A 19,010-nucleotide genomic window follows, 5' to 3' on the forward strand; every position below is an offset into this window, starting at 1 on the left:
TTGTGTAGCACTACTCGAATATTCTAAATCATAGCTCGGCCATTCGATGTGCTCTCACCCCAAAACTAAAGGAACCTAGAAAGATTCAGATCTGGTGACATCATTTCGTCATTATTATACTATTCTACCCCATAGAATGGTGATCCTGTGGAGCTTTGTCGTGACGCACTATCAGTTGATCGTGTTTAGCGTCCCACTCTAGCATTTTTTCAAGTAAAACTTTGTTCAAAATGATTAATCATTGCCGCTAGCGATGACTATTGATAGTTGCTGGTACCTTACCGTTCGTTTCTGGCGTTATCAAGAGCATTGTGTAAAATTGTTGGATCAATCGAAGCAAAACAGGCAAAGATATTGATTGTTGAATGATCGGGCCTCATGCAGACACGCCTTTCTAAATTTTATGCCTTGGGCGTAAGTTTATAAATTATTTTCTCCAAACTGCGACCAAACTTTCTTCAAAAGCTGTAGTTTATTGTGGCATTTGCAAAAATATATATAGATTGATTTTTTTGGTAAAAACAAATCATCAAAAATGATCCGTATTTGGTACGAATCAAAAGACTTGCCCTTTAAGCGACGAACTCGGTTTGACAAATGCCCCACCGGTTTCAAAGCCGGTGCCAATCGTACCGTTAAATCTACTGGACCAAACTGGTTGAATTTTTAACACTTTATCAGAACACTAATTTCCAGTCAGCCCCATTGAGTTTTCATAAAAAATTGCCAAAAATTGAAGCATGGAAAATTCAACTAAATCTCGACGGGGCTACTTCCGTAAAATATGTTTCTTTAAGTACAAATATATGTACACTGTTTGTACTTATCTCTTTGAGTGATGCTGACAGCATAGATCTCTATAAGATCCTCACTTTTATAATTGTTTTATATCAGCTAAAAACACCTATAAACCAAATTTGCAATATTTTTTGCAAAGCGCGAGCGAACCCAATCAATTAGTGACCATTGCACTAAACCACCGCCACCACCGTGTCCTCGCACTGAAACTGCGCAATGCAGTACGCATTGAGCGTTCTGTTTCCTCCTAAAAAAACTCCCCCATCAGATAAATCAACATTTCTCATCACCTTCAACCTCCAACTATTGCCTAGTTCTTTACTGACCCCCCCATTTAATTGGGTGACATCGGACTAATCGGTCGCTTTTGACTGCCTTAACACATTGCCGAGAATCCACCGCTTGCTTTCAATTAAGTCAATTGAAATGTGTAACGACGACACCAGCGCCAGCAACAGGCCGAATAACAGCAGCAATGGAATGAAACCGAAAACCAAATAAATCACGCGGTCCGTTCTTAAGACAAAAGTCTGCGCAACAACGGTTCATTAATTTGCCAATTAATTTGCCATTAAATTGCAGCCTGACTGCGCTGCGCTTGACCACCACCACGAAGCAGTTGATAAATGATTCATGTTTGCTTTATCAAAACTGGTGCCCCAAAACGGCCATGTTGACACCCACCACGCACAATCGGACCGGCTTGTCACTAGATCACATGTCGATTATTAATGGTCGATCGTTTCCGTTTTCCTTAACCCCCCCCCCCCCCCCCCCCCAAAAGCCACCCCTTTAAGGGGGCTTCCTACCACAACCGTTCGTAACGTGACCCTGCCCCATCCGGACACCACCGTCGGTTCGGTTCCTGGTTCGGAAAGGATTGGTTCGCCTACGGCTCTAATCCGCTTGCCACCTGGCCAATCCATCAGTCACCCTCCAAAAATCCATCGCTGCGCTGGCGACCATCGGTGGCAAAAAACATTTATCAAAACCTCCCACCAGACCCGGTACCACGGTAGCCACGGAAACCGTTTCAGACGATAAACTTTGCCGGTCCTCTGTGTCCGCATTGTCCGCACGGACCACGCAACGGTTCGCCTTTCGGTGGCCACTAACCTTGATCCTGAAAGATCAAACAAACGCGGATGATGCGGAACTCGGACGCGCTATCTGGCAAATTTTTTGGCCCTCAAACTGTGACTCCGGAACACGACCAACCCACCGTGGCAGAAGCCCTTCCTAGGTCCGGTTAAGCCGCTCTAACCCGCTATCCTTGTCGAGCGGGCCAGCGGACCCGCGTACTGGATCGCGTTGTTGATGCGTGCGTCTTCCACATGTCCTTGAGGTCGTTGATCTGGTTCGCGGCACCGCAGCTTCCCTGCGAGACCTTCAACGGGAGCTTAAGTGGATTCTAATAAACAAATCCCGAACGAACGAATGGTACGAACAAAAAACAAACCGGCGGCCCTAAATCGGGCAACATGCTGCGAGCTGCTGTCGCGGTGACCTGCCACGATCGCTCGGCGCACCGTCACCACCGTCATCGTCGTTGCGCGGTTGACCGATCTTGAACTTGAACGTCGAACTCCCCGGCCATTGCCGCCACTCGGGGTTCGTTCGGTCGTTCGGTCGCTCGCTCGTCTGTGCCGGTGACGACAGTGTCGATCTACCGGTATTTTTAGCGAATTCGTCGCTCCTTTCCATTCGATTCCGCCCTGTTCACCTCCAAAGACTCAACACGACGATCGATGATCACCGCCACCAAATCGCGAGAGTGAAACAGGGATCCAAAAAGCGAAACCATTACAACCGAGCGAGTATCCATTTAAGTCGCCAAAAGTGGACGCAGGAATTAACACGGAGAGCACTGTTTCAAGAGAAACCAGTTGAATGTATGAAAGTCCAAGTGATTACTTTTGTTTCTGCTCAGTATGGGCAGGGTCATTCCGTGAAAAGGTAAACACAATCACTAAAACATAAGGATATTGCAAGTCGCTTCCGCCGGGCATTCCGCACAGCACCCATGAACATTGGAGGAGAAATTTATAGAAATAAACAAAACAATTTTGTAAATTAATTCACCATTTAGAAGCGAAGAGAAGCTAATTTCTGAGCCCACAAAATGGCCCCAAAAACGGCAGGGCAGGTCATGGACGCGTCCGACAATGGCTTGCGGCCAGAGCTCTTCTCCCGCATACACTGGCGCAGACGCTTGGTCAAGGTGTCTGGTGACTCCCCTTCCGATGTGCTAATAAGATTCTCATAAATATTTGCTCAAATGTGGCTAGTTTACTACTGCTTTTCAATCATTCATCATAATTACACCGCCAGCGGCACTGTTACGGTTAAAATGATGCGAAAGACCTTAAACACTAGCCAACCGTCCCGTGGCCACGACAAGCTTCATGCGTCAATCATAATATGCAGCGCCTAGAACATCTCCATTCATAGCAGCAGATAGCGTAGTAGCGTAGTGGTGTACCGGATCATACCGAGTAGTGCTCACTGCAACTTCATTAACCCCAAGTTCCGTCCTCAGACTCGTAGGCTCCGACAGAGCGAACCTAGCGAAGCGCTCGCGAGAAACAAAACCCACCATTTTCGTTAAATGAAAAACAAATCCACTAGCCACTATTCCCACACAAACACCAGCCATCGTGGGGTTCGTGGGGGCTAATGGCGCCTAAGCACATCACCGTGCGGCCAATGAGCGTGTACCATTTAGATTTGAGAGATTGTTATCTCATGCGCCGTCATGCCGGGGCATGCAACAGCAGCTTAGAGGTCTCTAGGTAAACAGGCCGGCAGTCTCGGGACTAGGACGCCGAGCACGCCAACGCGAGCCCTCCCTGCTGCACGCGAGGTCACCTCGGTTGCTGCGCTGCGCTGCGCTTATTTCACAACGGAATCTCGGAAGTAGAGGGCCCCCACCGAGTGGTGCCCACCTGTTTAACCTTCCAAACCGGTGGTGGTAATCAGGTGCGCGAGCCGCGAGCTCACTGCCATTCACTCACGTACGCCACGTACCCCAGACAATGACCGAAATCAAGTGCATCTCATTAGATGGGTCGAGTCGCGAGTCGGTGGTGGCGGGCGAAGACGCGCGGAACGCTGAACCGGCTCGCTGGAAGAGGAGTGCAGCCCAGACACCGCCGTCTGCAGCAGGCACTAGACACCAGACTCGACCGATCGGTCAGTCGATCGTTTGGTAGGTCAGTCGATCGGTCGGTCACGAAGCACACAAGCAGCATCACGCAGAGCAGCACCGGATAGATGGACGATTTCCGCGAAAATGCTGCTCCCACGGCAAGGACACTTGGTGTTCATTGAACCAGCCGGATGGCGGCGCGAGACCTCGTTCAAGGTGAGCCCGTTTGAGGCGCGATTCTGGCGGATCCCGTCCCAAATCGGCACGAATCCACGATCGTCCACCCCTCACATCCCTTTCGCGGCCGCCATGACATTCCGACTGGAGGGAAGCAACGGAAAACAAAACAAAAAAACCAAAAGGTAGTGAAAGGCAGAACCCACCGTAGACGAGCGTCGGTACATTCGCAGACCTTCATCTAAAGACCGCTGGCAAGGACAACCGGGACGGTGTGGCCGAGTCCTTTCGCTATCACAATGGGGCAACGGAGGGCATGCAGGCCAGAAGTGAACCAGAACCGGACCAGTTAGCGCGCTGCAAAAGTTCAAGGCTTGAGGACGCGAGTTCTAGTTCGGATAGTATTGACTTTGCACTTGAAAGCTGCAACTGCAAGGGAGGGCACTCCGTGACACATTCGCTGTGATTGGTACGTACTTGGCCCCCCCGGGGGGTGGTGAGAGTGCTCTCAAAAACCCGAGTGTCCAATCTATCTTGTGGCCGGGTAGTTCGTGGCATTTCCTTCCATAAACTCGTCCGTCCTCACAGTGGCCGAGTGCAGTGTCCACGGTGCGATCGTGTGACCATATGCGGGCAGACTGCCTGGCCGGTTGGTTGGCTCGATTGCCACACTCACCTCTTAGCACAGTGAGGTAGGCCACCTGCTGGAGCACCCCCGGTCGAACGAGGCGGACGTACGCACGGCCATCCTTTCGATTTCGATTCCACGACGAATGAAGAAGGGGGGGGGGGGGGCCATAAACAGAGGTGATCGTGCCGGTTAAATAGATCGCCGGCCGTCATCACCACACCCTCCCTTGCTGGTCTAATGCCACCGGGCACCACCTACGGTGCTGTGCGACGCATTTGTGATGCAATTGGATTTTTCAATTTTCCATCCAAATCCCATTATTAGGCCACCGGCCACAGGGCTACAACATCATTGAATCTGTCGCGTAAGGGCGCGCGAACGCGCGGGGTTTATCTTTCGTCTCGTGACTAATTACTCCGCCCTGTAACGGATGTTCACGGTGTGCGATGGCGTGTGAAAAAGGTAGCCGAGGGCCAAAGGGCACCGCGCGCCACTGGAGCTTGGCGACAATCGGACCGTACGCAATGGTTGCATTTGACTTTACATTCCATTAGCGTACCGCAGGGCGACAGGTCCGGTTAGTCACGAGACGCAGTGCGTTGCTGGTGCTGTAACGGTTGGCCGCACGGAACGGAGGAAACCGATCGACGATTCGACGGCAAGGATACGGCAACGTAGTCGGAAGCAGCGGTCGCATGTCGTAGCCAGTCGTTACCGACCCAACACCAAGACCGTTTGTTTGTTACTGACCTTCTGCGCACCGTTCGACGTGGCACCGTAGTAATCAGTATCAACGCGCTAAGTGCGCTCGCGAATGATATCAATTAGAGCTGACGGCGTAGCACATCTGGCCGCCGCTTTATGGCTCATCGTCGGTACACGGCCAACGTACATCATTCGCCCGTTCGGTTCGGTGCGGCCATTACCATGACTCTCCCCCGTTAGGCCCAGGTCCACGTATCGACGGTCTAATTACCGCTTAGTGTGGAGCTTAGCTGCAACACGCGGACGCGAGGAGTATGTAGATGTTCAGTGGTACTCATTAAAGCGCACCAACGGAAAAGGGGTTCACTTCCGGCACTGAATGTTACGGGAGGGAAACGATCGGCAGGGACATCCACCGCATGGCAGTAACGGCATCACCACGAGAGAGACACGACATTTTCGATCGATCACGCTGCACACTCAAGTGTGCAATCGCCCAGGTCCGGAATCCAGACCGTTATTAAGCCATATCCCGCCGGCCTGGCACACGCCGGCCTACCGATTCGATCTCATTAATCACGTCAACAAGCAGGCCGGCCCGTTCGGAAGAAGTCGGGGTCGAAGAGGTCGACGAGACGCGATCAGATCGCGCGGTAGATCAACCCAGCCGTAGCCGAAACCGCAAAACCAATTAAAGCCAAGGAAACACGGGCGGAACGGGCGATCTTGACGCACGCGACGTGGTTTTTTTCTACGCGACGCGACGCCATTGGAGAATGGGATTTGGTGCCGGCGGTCGCATAATATGGGTGATGCTGGAGTAGTAAACGGCCCATAGGTGTTATTGGGATGACGAATTGCTCGTTTGTTTGTTTGTTTAATTGTTTACTTTGATTATTATTATTGGTCTTTTATTGATGTTAATGGCGGTTTAGTGAACTGAGAGCGACTTGGGGCACTATGTACACTAGTACTGTTAGTTGTATTGCACTTGTATTGTGTAAAAAAAATTAAATGTATTCTGCAGAAGCAATTACTAAATAAATAATGTGAAAACAAGTTTGATTGATAAGTAAATACATAGATCTTATATAACAAAAATCAATCGCAAGAAAAGTTAATTATCGGTTATCTCGAGAACCTCGGATTCGGTGAAAAATAATGATTCGTGAAGTTCCAGTTACGCTCTTGATGGGAATAGATATTTGATAACTGGGGACGATAATAACTACGAACACGTTATTGTTTGCGCAATCAGTGGCCTATATTATCGATCATATCGATAGAATTGCTTTTTTTTTCTTTTTAGAGCCCAGTTTCAGTTTCACATTGGATTTGCAAGGATTAGCAACTTACATTTCGTAAAATTCGTAATAATACCTTCTGACTTATGGTGTTCGCCAAACTGCCAGGAGAAAACCAAAAAGGCTAACCATTTTTCTGAGTAACAATATATTTATTTCTTTTAAAATGTCAATTCCGATACAAATTTCTCGTCCTGATTAATATTTCTTTGTTCATGATTACGTTTGATTATACCTTTGGCTTATATAAAAGAACAACTATAAAATATGTAACAGTTGTAGAACAATTATTGCAATATGCTATGCTAAAATGGAATGTATAATCCATGATAGTTTTAAGGCACCCAGTTTGATAACAAATATAGTGAGTATTTCAGTGATCTTCTGCTTGCTATCGATCCTATTTCAAACAGTATAACAAACAGTATAACATCACGATGGATACAAGATGCTGACCCCCACTTCTATTATCGTGATACGGGCCGTTACATTCTCATCTCAGATATTTGCGACACTAGCACACCACTCGTTGGTCGACACCATGTATCCTCCAAGCATTTTAACGCCATTTCCAGCAAACTGCTTCCAACTACAAGCCAGCGCTCCTCGCCACTGCCAAGCCCGATGGCGCGCCGATCCACCAGTGATGCCAAATTCCGCCCTTCACCTCGGTGGCGTCTTATGTAGCTGTCGAGATTACATTCGCTGCGGGATCCATCGTCCGCAAACACGGCCTCACCGGTGACGGTCTCCGCTATGACGATACCGAACGCATACACATCCATCGCCACGGAAATCGATCCACGCACTGCTTCCGGAGCAATGTAGGCACTCGTGCCAATGATTTTCGTTTCCGTCGTAGAGCTCGTCGGTTTCAGGAGACCAAAATCGCACAGCTTCGCTACACTGCCGTTCAACAGAATGTTGGCCGATTTGACGTCACGATGTATGACATTGGCCCGCGCATGCAGATAGTGGATGGCGCTCGCAATGTCCTGCAGATACTTGAGCCGACGTGCCCCACCGAGATGCAAACTACTGGCACGCATCTTCAAAAGGGCCGTTTCCAAATCACCATCCTGCATATACTCGTAAACCAGGCACGGCTGGAGACCATTAGAGCAGCTGCCCAGCAGGCTCAGAATGTTGGGATGTGAATGGGCCGCAAGGACTGTACGTTCTCGTTGAAACTTTTCCAGATATTTGTACGTACCGGATTCAAGCCGTTTGACGGCAGCAACGGGAACGGTCGGCGTAAGATTGATCGCGAGAAATACGGCCCCGAAACCACCTGCACCGATCCACCGTCCGTTAGGAGACCTTGTGTCACGGTTGGTGAAGACCGTCCTATTAAACATGTCCGTGACACGTTCGAGATGATCGTACGAGAATTCGATCACACTGAACTTCATGAGGTCACCCATCGCTCCGGAATTACTTGCATTTGATACACCAGAATTGTCACTGTTTTGCTCTTGAGATTGGTTTAAGGAATTGCGGCCAAAGATCGAAAGCGCTGGAGTTGTGTTTGTACTGTCGGCCATGCTGTTTTCTATCGAAACGGAGGATTCACTATTGGTACCCATGATAGAGAGCATGGGAATATCATTATGTGAGCTCGCTCCCAAGACATGTGATTCGCTGCTAGTATCACGCAGAAGATCAAAACGGGGCATATCCGAAAGGCTTACTGCATACGACGGCTCTCCGGCATGATTCACGGATTGCGGTACAGCAACATCACGATCATTCTGCAGTTTGGACGACTCATCCATCTGTCCCGATGTCCTGGCATCTGATGGGTCCATTAACTTGCTAAATGACGGCAGCAAATCGTCTGCTGGTTGGGATTGGTTTGTTTCCTCATTTGCTGGTCCGCCCAATAGTTGTGCATTATTGTTCTGTTTTAGTTCCGGAGTGTTGTTATTGCTGCACGAATTTGCCGGCTGCTTGGGATCGACAGGCGGTTGCACCGGATCCTCAATTACAACGCGCTTTGTCGGTCCCATTTTGTCGTAATAATCGCGATTGTTGGCGTTCGTGATCGACGAGCCGTTCAGGAGCTGCGATGACTGAGGATAGCTCATACCGTCGAGCATGGATTCCGTCTGGTAGTCTTCGGGCAATCTGATATCGATTGGTGCCGCCGGACCGTTTCTCGGTCGTTCCGGAGGTGCTTCCTCTAGCTTGCTGCTCAGGTACTCTGCCGCACGTATTTGATTGGCACGGATGAGGATCGTTAAAAGATTGCCAACCGTCGGCCTCACCCTGCCCGATATGCTCCATTCTTCCAGCAGCAACTTTGATGGCGAAAGTTTATTCTCTCTGCTCACCTCGTTGATTTTGCTGCAAAAGAACACACAGTCAGTTATCATCATGGAAATCCCAGGCGCCCCGGCGATGACTCACTCTTCGTGAAAACCAGTATACTTCGGCGTGGGTCGTGGGCTGGAGATATCATCTATATTTTTGGGAATCAAACTAATAATTTCTCTCCAGCCATCGGTCTTGTCCAGGATATCGGCCACATGCTGCAAATGCGACGACATGTGGCGTATTTCCGAGTTTCGATCCATAATTTCTCCGTATCACACGCGTAAAACTTAAGCCTCTGGCACGTCTCTTGCGTTACTTGTGGCCACCTTTTTGCCTCGCGAAGCACAGGACCCAATAGAATCGGCTTACCACGTGCGACGATTGCAGATTTTCTTTACAAAGTCACTAAAAGAACGTAAATTATCACTGCAAAACTTATAATCACGAGAAGCTGTTTTAAGCGAAGCTGTTAGTTTGTTTTGTTGATTTTAATGTGTGACATTAAGGTGTCTTTACTAAACCAGAGCGTGAGTTCCTTTTTAAACTTTTGAATCGGTTATGGATTAATTTTTTTTTTTTGTTAAAATCATGAAAAATCGGCATCCAATTGGTTGCAAACTGGCACGGTTCGAGTACTGGTCCTAAATATCAGGTCGGATCGAATGCGAAAATTGGTAGTCAGCTTTAAAAATCGGAAAAAACTGAGTTCCACTTGGTTAAGGCATAACCGATTCAAAAGATTGCGTGGGAACTCACGATCTGGGTTATTTAAGACACTTTGATGTCAAACACAAAAAAAATAACGGCTCCGCTTAAACCAGCTCCTCGTGTTTTTGCAGAGATAATTTACGTTCTTTTAGTGATTTTGTACAGAAAATCCGCAAAGTTTTACGCGTGTGATAAGGAAGAGCTATGAACTTAGACACGGAAATACGCCACATGTCGTGGCACTTGGAGCATGTGGCCGATATCCTGGACATGACCGATGGCTGGAGAGAAATGATTGGTTTGATTCCCAAAAATATAGAGCATATCTCCATCCCACGACCCACGCCGATGTTTACCGCTTGCCATGAAGAGTGAGTCATCCGACGCGCCGGGCATTTCGATGATGATAACTGACTGTTTGTTCTTTTGCAGTAAAATCGAAAAGATAAGCAAGGAGAAGAAAACTTCGCCATCAAAGTTGCTGCTGGAAGAATGGAGCGTATCGGGTAAGGTGAGGCCGAAGGTTTACCATCTTCTAACAATCCTGAACCGCGCGCATGAAGTACGTGCAATAGTGTATCTGACCATACATCTAGAAAAATCTCTAGATCAGCTAGACAACGAACTGCCGGAGGACATTGAGACGGAATCCATGCTCGACGGTTTGAGCTATCCTTCGGAATCGCAGCTACTGAACGGCTCCACGATCACCAACAATCGCGATTAGTACGGCATAATAGGACTTGAAAAAGACCAAGCGACCTAAATTTCAGCTTAACATTTGCCAGGATAACGGGACAGATAAATGATACCGGAAAACATAAATCATGCCAGAGAGCGGTCTAATGCAGTAAACCATTCAGATATGCCTCGCCTCAATCATCTGCAATTATCGATGACAATTATCGATGCTATCTATCTGTAGTACGGATCGTGAATCTACAGCTTCGATACAGCGATTTCCATTTTTAGGCCCAATTCCTTCCAATCTCAAGAGTAAAACAATGACAGTACCTACGATCATCTCGAACGTGTCACGGACATCATACGCGAACCGTTCTTGTTGGATATAGCTAGCTGAAAATCCCGTAGAAATGCTTAGAGGATACATGATGCCGACCAACGAATGGTGTGCTAGTGTCGCAAATATCTGAGTTGAGAATATAATGACTGCAGTCGCGCAAATAGAAGTGAGAGCCAGCATTGTGTATCCATCATGATGTACTGTTTGTTGTATTGTTTGAAAAAGAATCGATAGCAGGCAAACTATCATTGAAATACTCACTATATTTGTTGTATAATAAAGAACAAAAAATGCTCAACAACAGTTTCATATGAAGTTTTATAGTTGTTCTTTTATATTAGACAATGTGAAATGTAACCATGAGCAATGAAATATTACTCAAGACAAAACATTTACATCGGAACTGACATTTTTAATAAAACAATATACAGTTACTCAGAGCAATGGTTTACCTTTTTTATTCTTGTAACATTACAGGCTACGTTTAAATTAATTGATGCCATATTGGTTTGGCTAAACTCTCCAAAAAAACACTTTTTCATTTAAACTTTTTTTTCTAATATCAGCTTTCACCATGAAATCCAATTTGTGGGATCCACCACATTCACTTTACACTTTAATTAATTGTTTATTCCTCAACATTTGTTCCGATTATTTCCCATATTTGCTATCAGTGATTTTTCATTTTTCCATTTTTTAATAGGGACATCTTTTTTGAAGTCGAGACTCATGGTACATGAACTAAACATTATCCATTTCAATGGCAGAACGATTTCAAATGGGTGGTAAAAATGTCAATTTTGGAGTAAACTCCATTTTTCATTCAATTTAAATAAATCTCCATTACTTTCAACCGTAGTCCAAATACATCTGTAGCTTAAACACATTCGAGAAAATTTTAGGAACCTTTCCTTAATCTTTTGTGTAGTTAACCTTACTTGCCTTCCCAAGTATAATTAAATAAGGTCTCAAAAATGTGTAGAAACTTCAGTGGAAGAGAGTTTTGCCTGCTTGTCTGCTGCCTCGGCTGTCTGCTTTTGCTACGATAGAACAGTGTTGACTTTCATAACAGAATGATATCAGTTTTCTAAAAATGTATGCTTTTCATAACTAATGTAGTGATTATTAAGACATCATGAACCACATTTCATCATAACCGTCATTTGAAGCATGAGGCGTTTTTTTTAATAATTCCCGTAAAACATTGACGCAGATGATAGCTTTCCAATCCAAACCGATCCCCAATCGACAGTGATTCATTCAAGGCCATCCCTGGAAACTTCTGATAAGCGGCAAACGTTCGTTTCATGTAAAGATATGGCCACCGGTTGCACCATAAACGGTTTGTCACATGGCAAAACTCACAAGCGGCGACGAACGAAAATAGCTTGAACTAAAATAAGTATGATACGTCATCTTCGAGTGATGCAAAAATTGATAAAGTTCGTTGAACGAAAAAAGGTGGTTAACATTGCACAAGAGGTATATTTGTCTACGGACATGGTTCATAGCGAAGATTGTGCAACGATAATTGCATAAGCGATTAGTTGTGCGATTAGAAACGACCTGTACCGAATGTGGAAGCTAATTACTACAAACTGCACCCGCACCTGTCGCACCCTTACGTGGTCACAACTCATAGAAAAGGAATGTTTTTCATTATTGCGAAAAAGAACCGAACCGATGACGTCGGTAATTAAGCACCGGACACGGACACGTTAAGCGTTCTATCCTGAGTCATTTCCAGCTCGATCACCAGGTGGATCACATCGACCTTCTGGTCTCGAGACAGACCGTTTTCAGAAGCATCCTATCACACCTACCCACCATCATCCGGCCATATAAGCGTGTTTACGGTCATCCGGGATGATCGGTGGGCTGATTCTGTTGATTCACAAAAATCCAACGCTGACCAATTCTACCACGTTGCTGACGGGATCTTACCCTCGGGAGTGGCGCGTGCGCAGAAGCAAAGTTGTGACTCATTCGCTGCTATGTTCTAATGTTGCGTGAGTTAATCTATGTGGTCTTCGACACAGCTGAAACCGACAACGACAACTATATGCAAGCTTATGTACGACGGGACCAGCAACAACAATTGCTGTAGTAACAATTGATAAGGTATCAGGCGATAACGTATTACCGAGGGTTCAGTTTAGTTCCACTGAACTGAAATAGAGCAGTATTGGGATTTGAATTATGACTCCTTTATTTTCTATTATTCCACAATTGAACGCTAGTTAGTATTCACTTAACTGTATAGTACACCCAAATCAGCTTCAGTTAATGTAAAATAATAACTTCCAACCTAACTACCTAAATATCTCCACCTTAGGAGTAATATAAATTAACATTTTCCACCATACACACTCCACCGGAATCGACTCTCCTGAGAACAATTCTGAGTTATAAAGCATTCGAAATCACTGCTATAAAAATGGAAAAAAAACTCTGCGATACCTGCACCTCATGCCTCCCTAATCCTGTATCCTTATTCCTCCTCGTATGCTCCGTCCGGACATAATCGGAAATGGAAGTGCTTCTCGATACGTGCACACCGCTACCTCCAAAAGAATAGATTTAAGCTGGATGATCCGTTACAATATGATCCTCCAGAGGAGTGACTCACACACGAAGCAGCACTAGGATTCATGTGAAAAATCATCATCTTGACCAAGCAACCAATAAAGTCACAGAACCGCGCGCATTAGTGCTGAGGTGATTCACGACTCTTTCATGTAAGTTCTTTCATTGCTCATTCGAATGCTTTTGTTCATTGACTTGCATGATTGTTCTGGTCGCCGATACAATAGAACAAGACAGACGGGGGTCTGTTCGCTTTCCACGTGAAATGAGCAGCGCAGTAGCGCTCTGACCCACCCCAGCCGCACCAATGACCGGTTGACGTGACGACCGGTCACTTCGGCGGGACCGTCTAGGAGGAGTTCGGTAAAATACAACGCGTAACGATGCTATCTATCTTTCCAGTGTGCTTCCTCAGTGTGCACTCGGGAACACTCGAGCATTGTAGCAGGGCCTTCAAACGAACAGCTTTAATGACACGGCAGATATCAGAAGATCATTGTTCTCCCCCCCAGTGGTGGGGCGTATGTGAACTTCCGCCATCAATCGATATGCAATCGAAGTACGGAAGCGAATCTCACTAGCTCCAGCAGCTCCCCTTGCGCATTTGTCGTGGGGCTTGGCGGCCCGAGCGGTTTAGCCGGTCCAAGATCATTGACCACTCCGTACCTTGGCGCTAAGCTGCGTCCTTGGCTGAGCGCAGTATCATGACGAGACTTCCGCGAAAAGGTCACACGCAGCATAAGAGTGTGCTGTTCGAGTGGCACGCTGAGTCATCGAGCGACGTGGACGGGTTCGACGGTTGGGTTCGCTATTTATCGACACCGATTGCCGTATAGCCACTCAATGCGAACACCTTTTTTGCTGCTCCTGCTGGTCCCTCTGCTCTGTTACCCTTTCCTTCGTGCGTTCGTACCCCGTCGATCCTCGTCGTCCGATCCCTCGGTACGTTATTGGTCGTGTACCTGACACACCACCAGCACAGCAGTGCCAGCAACATCGCCCGTACCTGGCTTATCATGTGGCGCCGACCGGTGCCGCTGGTGTTTTAGGATACGATTTCGTATGCCACATGCGTACGATCACTCTCGCTAACTTGCCCAGCTGCCTCGCTCCTTAGCTTATCCTCCTTAGCACTATCGCACGCATAGTGTTTCCAGCTGGACTGACTAAGACTACGATTACCAATAAAACATGACGCTTGTCGGCGAAACCTTTTCTCCCGTAAGCTGGATTCTTGAAACTCTGGCGGTGGCCTCATCGGGATGACTCACGGGAGGAGCGCGCCGCAATGCTTTGACTGATGATGATATGCTTCACCGTCAGCAGTGTATGATGGTTTCGAGAAACCGAAAGCAAACCTAACGCGGTTCTTAACGAACTTCTTTTTTTTACTATCGATGCGGAATGCGTTGAGTAAACGAATAAAATTCACATTCCGGACGTGTGATCAACCGTCGGTCTGAATCATCGACCGGCAGAGTAAGATCAAGGAAGCAGGCGGCCGTGCCCGAGTAGAACGCAACACGCGAACTGCATTACTAATGAAACAGGTGGTACTCAGCGAGAAGCACGATCGCTGGTGGCCGCCATGCCCTCATGCTTCCTGTTTCTGATGGTGCAGATGGTGAATGAATTAGTGATTTAAACGAGATCACTCTATAGCAACAAAAAAAATCAATGGAAGAGGATTCGTTCACGCGGCACATTTTCACAGAGAAAGAGTTTAGCAACATTCTTGCCCAGTGATACAGACATACGCATACACTTCACTTCCTTTTTCGGCCCGACTGATCGTCACCGATCATGGTCCTCCGGGGCCATGAGATGAGTCGGTAATACGAGCAGCAGCTGCTAGACACCATGCCGGTTCCACGTTAAAATTAGCAACCAACCCCCCTTCCACCGATCCGACTGGCCGACCAGTATTTTGGCAGCACATCGTGAAGGAATGCAGCAGCGCGGTGACGGAAACCGAAATACATTTCCCGCCAGTTCGGTTGGTTCTCCGAGCACGGACAGGGTGGGGGAAAGGGCGCCATGATGGGTGTGATTAACGCCAATAGACCGCTCTGACAGGTGCTACGATCGACTCGGATATCACCACTCGGCTGGATGACGCGTACCAGTGGCTGTTAATATTGCCCTTTTTTTTACTCTCTGCTTTCTGTTTGTGTCCAACTCCATGTATTCCCACCGATGGTTTCTCCTTCTTTTGAACATAAGCAAGGGCCACGGCCAATGATACTGGCACGACAAAACGTGGGCACGCCATGCTTCCAACATGGTGAAGTACTATTTTGGCGCTGCAAAAATCTTATGTAGGTCGCACGCTTGACAGATCGGTCTCGTACGATGGCGCGGACAATTCAATTCTCGCCGGCATTTCACGCCGCGAACATTAGTCATCGTCGGTTGGTTGGACGTTGTCGTATTTTTGAACTCTGCGTCCTCGAATGGGCGTTTCTGGATCGAAAACACTCCATTCATCGTCGTTCTTTAGGGTTTTCGTGAGATTGCTAGCTATCAATGGATGGTTCATCTTTTGCGCGACCTTCCGTTTAATGGCCAACTGTCATGATAAAGGAATTAAGGAACTGCTTCTCTCGGCTGGTTCGGATGATGTCTGCTTAGTCACTACTACTTGATCGCAGCTCATCATTCTATAGATCACCCAAGATTTGTGCGCTCTTTATGACTGGCTGAGTTGTGTTTTAATCGATGTTTAATAGATGACCGCAACCCAGCCTCGGGGGATGTGGCCATTCCACATCGATTCCACACTTACCCGGCTTTGACTAAGTCGCGCTGCACTAATTGCCGTTCGTAGGTGCCCTTTTGGCGTTACAACAACCCTTTGTAATCACGGTGCAGATGGCAAAAATTACGCGATATGCGTCAACGACATTCTAGCACATCCTTGTTCGTGACGGTGTGATTCAGTACTTACTCATCATCCTGGCCGGCTACTGATGCAACAATACAGTGCAAACAATTTCAGACAGTGTTTCAAGGATGACGCAGGATTTATGACGCATGGTTATCCCACACCTTCGCACAAAGAGTACTCGATGCTACCTCGGTGCATAAGAAATCTGAATGCGGCCAAAGAGTTTTTGAAGTGGATTTATTTTTTTTTTAATAAAATAAGGACTGTTTGTTGCTTAAGAAAAGGGTAACATATAAGCACATGTGCGTTAACAATAAAAAATGCCATTGACCAACCTCTAGACCTCCGAAATGCAAAGGTAGAGTCTTTGGGGTGACTTTGTCTCACACCAGCTCAAACGGAACGCAGACCATATGAGGTGTCGCAGCAAAGAACGTGACGAAAATGAGCATGATTCATGCGGCTTTGTGTGCGGCGACATCGGGTATTCGGTTTGGCGGACCAGACTCTTTCATCTTCACTGAAAGCACCACGCACGTTTTTAAGATGGTGCTAATCAATCATGAAGCGCCAATATCCGCTCCGAAATACAGCTGATACAGCTTGCCAGCTTCCGACCACCGATGGTACGAACCTTTGGGAAGTTTATTTTTGATTCTTGTGTGCAATCCCTACAGGCCGCAATCGAGAGCAAAACCATCAAATGAGAATCAAAGCGGGTGAGTCACACAGCAGACTTCCCTTGGCTTTTGCTGATCCCAGTCGTTTCGTTTGTTCGGGGGCGCTGGGACAGAACCGAGATTACGGGATTGGGGGTGCGTTCTATGTTTACAATGAGCAAGAAACTAAACAGCGCAGCAGAAAGTCAACCGAGCAGACAAACACGCAAGCACATAGCTTCGTCAATCGGATGGAGGGCGTTTGCGTATCAAAGCCGGTGTAGAAATGGTCTACGGGTGAATTCAAACTCGAGGTAACGAGATCTGAAGCACTGTCCTTACAGGCAAGTACCGCGTCCTTGCGGACACGTGTTTACTTTCACCGCGAAGTAAACGAATGACGCATGTTAGCCTGATTGTTTCATGACTGACTCATCGCTTCAGAACAGATCTTTGCGATGGATGGTGTTTGCAATACTTCGATAGTTAAGATAAACTATACAAAAGTACAATGCCTGACTACGAACGCACATCTTTAAACTGGTCAGAGGAATTGTGTATTACAATGAATCAACGATATAATTTTAATAATAACCGTGATCGTTTTGATCGAATTTATAAAGGGAAAATGCATGCTCTGTCATAGGGTGTGGCGTCCTAGTAAAGTGGATACCATATGGCCCACTTTGCCAGATGATGTAGTGAGAGACGATGTAAACAAAGTTAAAATGGCGCAGCACAATAAAGATGACCCACCTGCTCTCTTGAAGACGCCGATGGGTAGTACTACGGGTAGAATCCCTCTTTGTTCACTTTCTTTGACACACGATCTTCTTTGCCACCGTGGGTTTGGTTGCTAGTGAATCATCTTCGCCCACCAACAAAGTGGATAATCCTTGACCAACATTTGAACATCCTTCTTTTGCCCGAGCTATCGTCTTAACGGTTTTATAAAAAGGCATTTTTTTCTCACGGATGGATGGACAAACAGAACCATCGCTGAGCTAGTCGAATTATTTGCCTTTTCAGTTCTCTGATGTCCGCATAATATTACAGTAATATGGTAATATAATAATCAGCATATTTGTCTATGCTGAGTGTAACATATCTACATTAAAGAATAAAGGCACATCTGGATTAATTACAGTTTCTGATCGTATCGTCCATTTAGTGATCGTATCATCTAAAGTAACGTGATGCCTTGCTTCGATAACAAAACATAATCTATTTAGCATAAAGTAGAGCTGTTGGAATACTTTTGGCTTAGCTCAGATTACCTTAACACAGAAAGCAAAAAATACAGCAATGTCGTGATAAAACTAACTACCCATTGGCCCAGAGATCAGACTACTGTTGTCCTTGAAGGCTTTCAAAATTGCAAATGAAAAGGAAACTATTGCATCTGAATTTAATCAGTCCCCCAAAAATATGTACTATTGCCTCGCACGTGTTAACAACCGTTGAGTAGCCTACTATGAGTCATCCGAAACGATTTTTTCTTCTTTTCTCGTCCTTCTCCTACCCGTCATCTCGTCTACCCATCCAAGGCTACCGCCTCTAAGCTTCTGCAGCTGTTGTTGCTGTTGCTGTTGCTGTTGTTGCCGTTGTTTGCTGCTGGTGTTTTCCGGTCGTGAGCATCCGTCGTGCTGTCGAGTTTTTTGCGTTGTTTTTCCTTTGGTGATGCCGCCAATTTATGAAATGCATTTGTTGAACGCATTGATGCTTTCTTGCACAAGGCAAATTCCACGGCGATTGGCGATTTTCTATTGCAATCAACTGGATTAAACCAACTCTAGCTTCAGCCAAATCAATCTAGAAAAATAAAAAATTGCCGAGCGAACATAGTGCACGACGATGATACGATGTCGTAGCACCTGTTCTTCTAAATCACTATGGTGTCCCATCTATTGCTCACAGGGTAATGACTTGAGTCCACGTACATTTGCTATCATAAACATGATGTTCAAGATCCTTTTTGCGTTGCTCTACTGTGCCTAAGGTCTTATTTCAAAGAATCTCTTCGTTCCGCCAAATGAACCCAATTTGCTCGATCATTAAGGCATCCAC

The 19,010-nt window shown here is 46.5% G+C and overlaps 2 protein-coding genes across 3 annotated transcripts; one reads left to right on the forward strand and one right to left on the reverse strand.

Moving 5' to 3' along the window:
• Positions 1 to 7,069: 7,069 nt before the first annotated feature.
• On the reverse strand, positions 7,070 to 9,546 carry LOC126570942 (probable serine/threonine-protein kinase DDB_G0267514). Its single transcript, XM_050229093.1, has 2 exons — positions 9,173 to 9,546; positions 7,070 to 9,109 (listed from the first exon to the last, which is right to left on the reverse strand). The coding sequence occupies exons 1-2, from the start codon at positions 9,337 to 9,339 to the stop codon at positions 7,249 to 7,251; spliced, it is 2,028 nt and encodes a 675-aa protein (XP_050085050.1). The 5' UTR covers positions 9,340 to 9,546; the 3' UTR covers positions 7,070 to 7,248.
• Positions 9,547 to 9,897: 351 nt separating this feature from the next.
• Positions 9,898 to 11,227, forward strand: LOC126569088 (uncharacterized). 2 transcript variants are annotated; one of them, XM_050225907.1, is made up of 3 exons: positions 9,898 to 10,158; positions 10,220 to 10,293; positions 10,384 to 11,227. In XM_050225907.1, exons 1-3 carry the CDS (start codon positions 9,992 to 9,994, stop codon positions 10,512 to 10,514), a joined length of 372 nt encoding a protein of 123 aa, XP_050081864.1. In that variant the 5' UTR covers positions 9,898 to 9,991; the 3' UTR covers positions 10,515 to 11,227. The 2 variants fall into 2 exon arrangements, with proteins under 2 accessions (XP_050081864.1, XP_050081863.1); XM_050225906.1 differs by having other exon boundaries at positions 10,220 to 11,227.
• The last annotated feature ends 7,783 nt before the right edge of the window (positions 11,228 to 19,010 follow it).

The sequence above is a fragment of the Anopheles aquasalis genome, chromosome 2, assembly GCF_943734665.1.
Source record: "Anopheles aquasalis chromosome 2, idAnoAquaMG_Q_19, whole genome shotgun sequence".
Taxonomy (NCBI): domain Eukaryota; kingdom Metazoa; phylum Arthropoda; class Insecta; order Diptera; family Culicidae; genus Anopheles; species Anopheles aquasalis.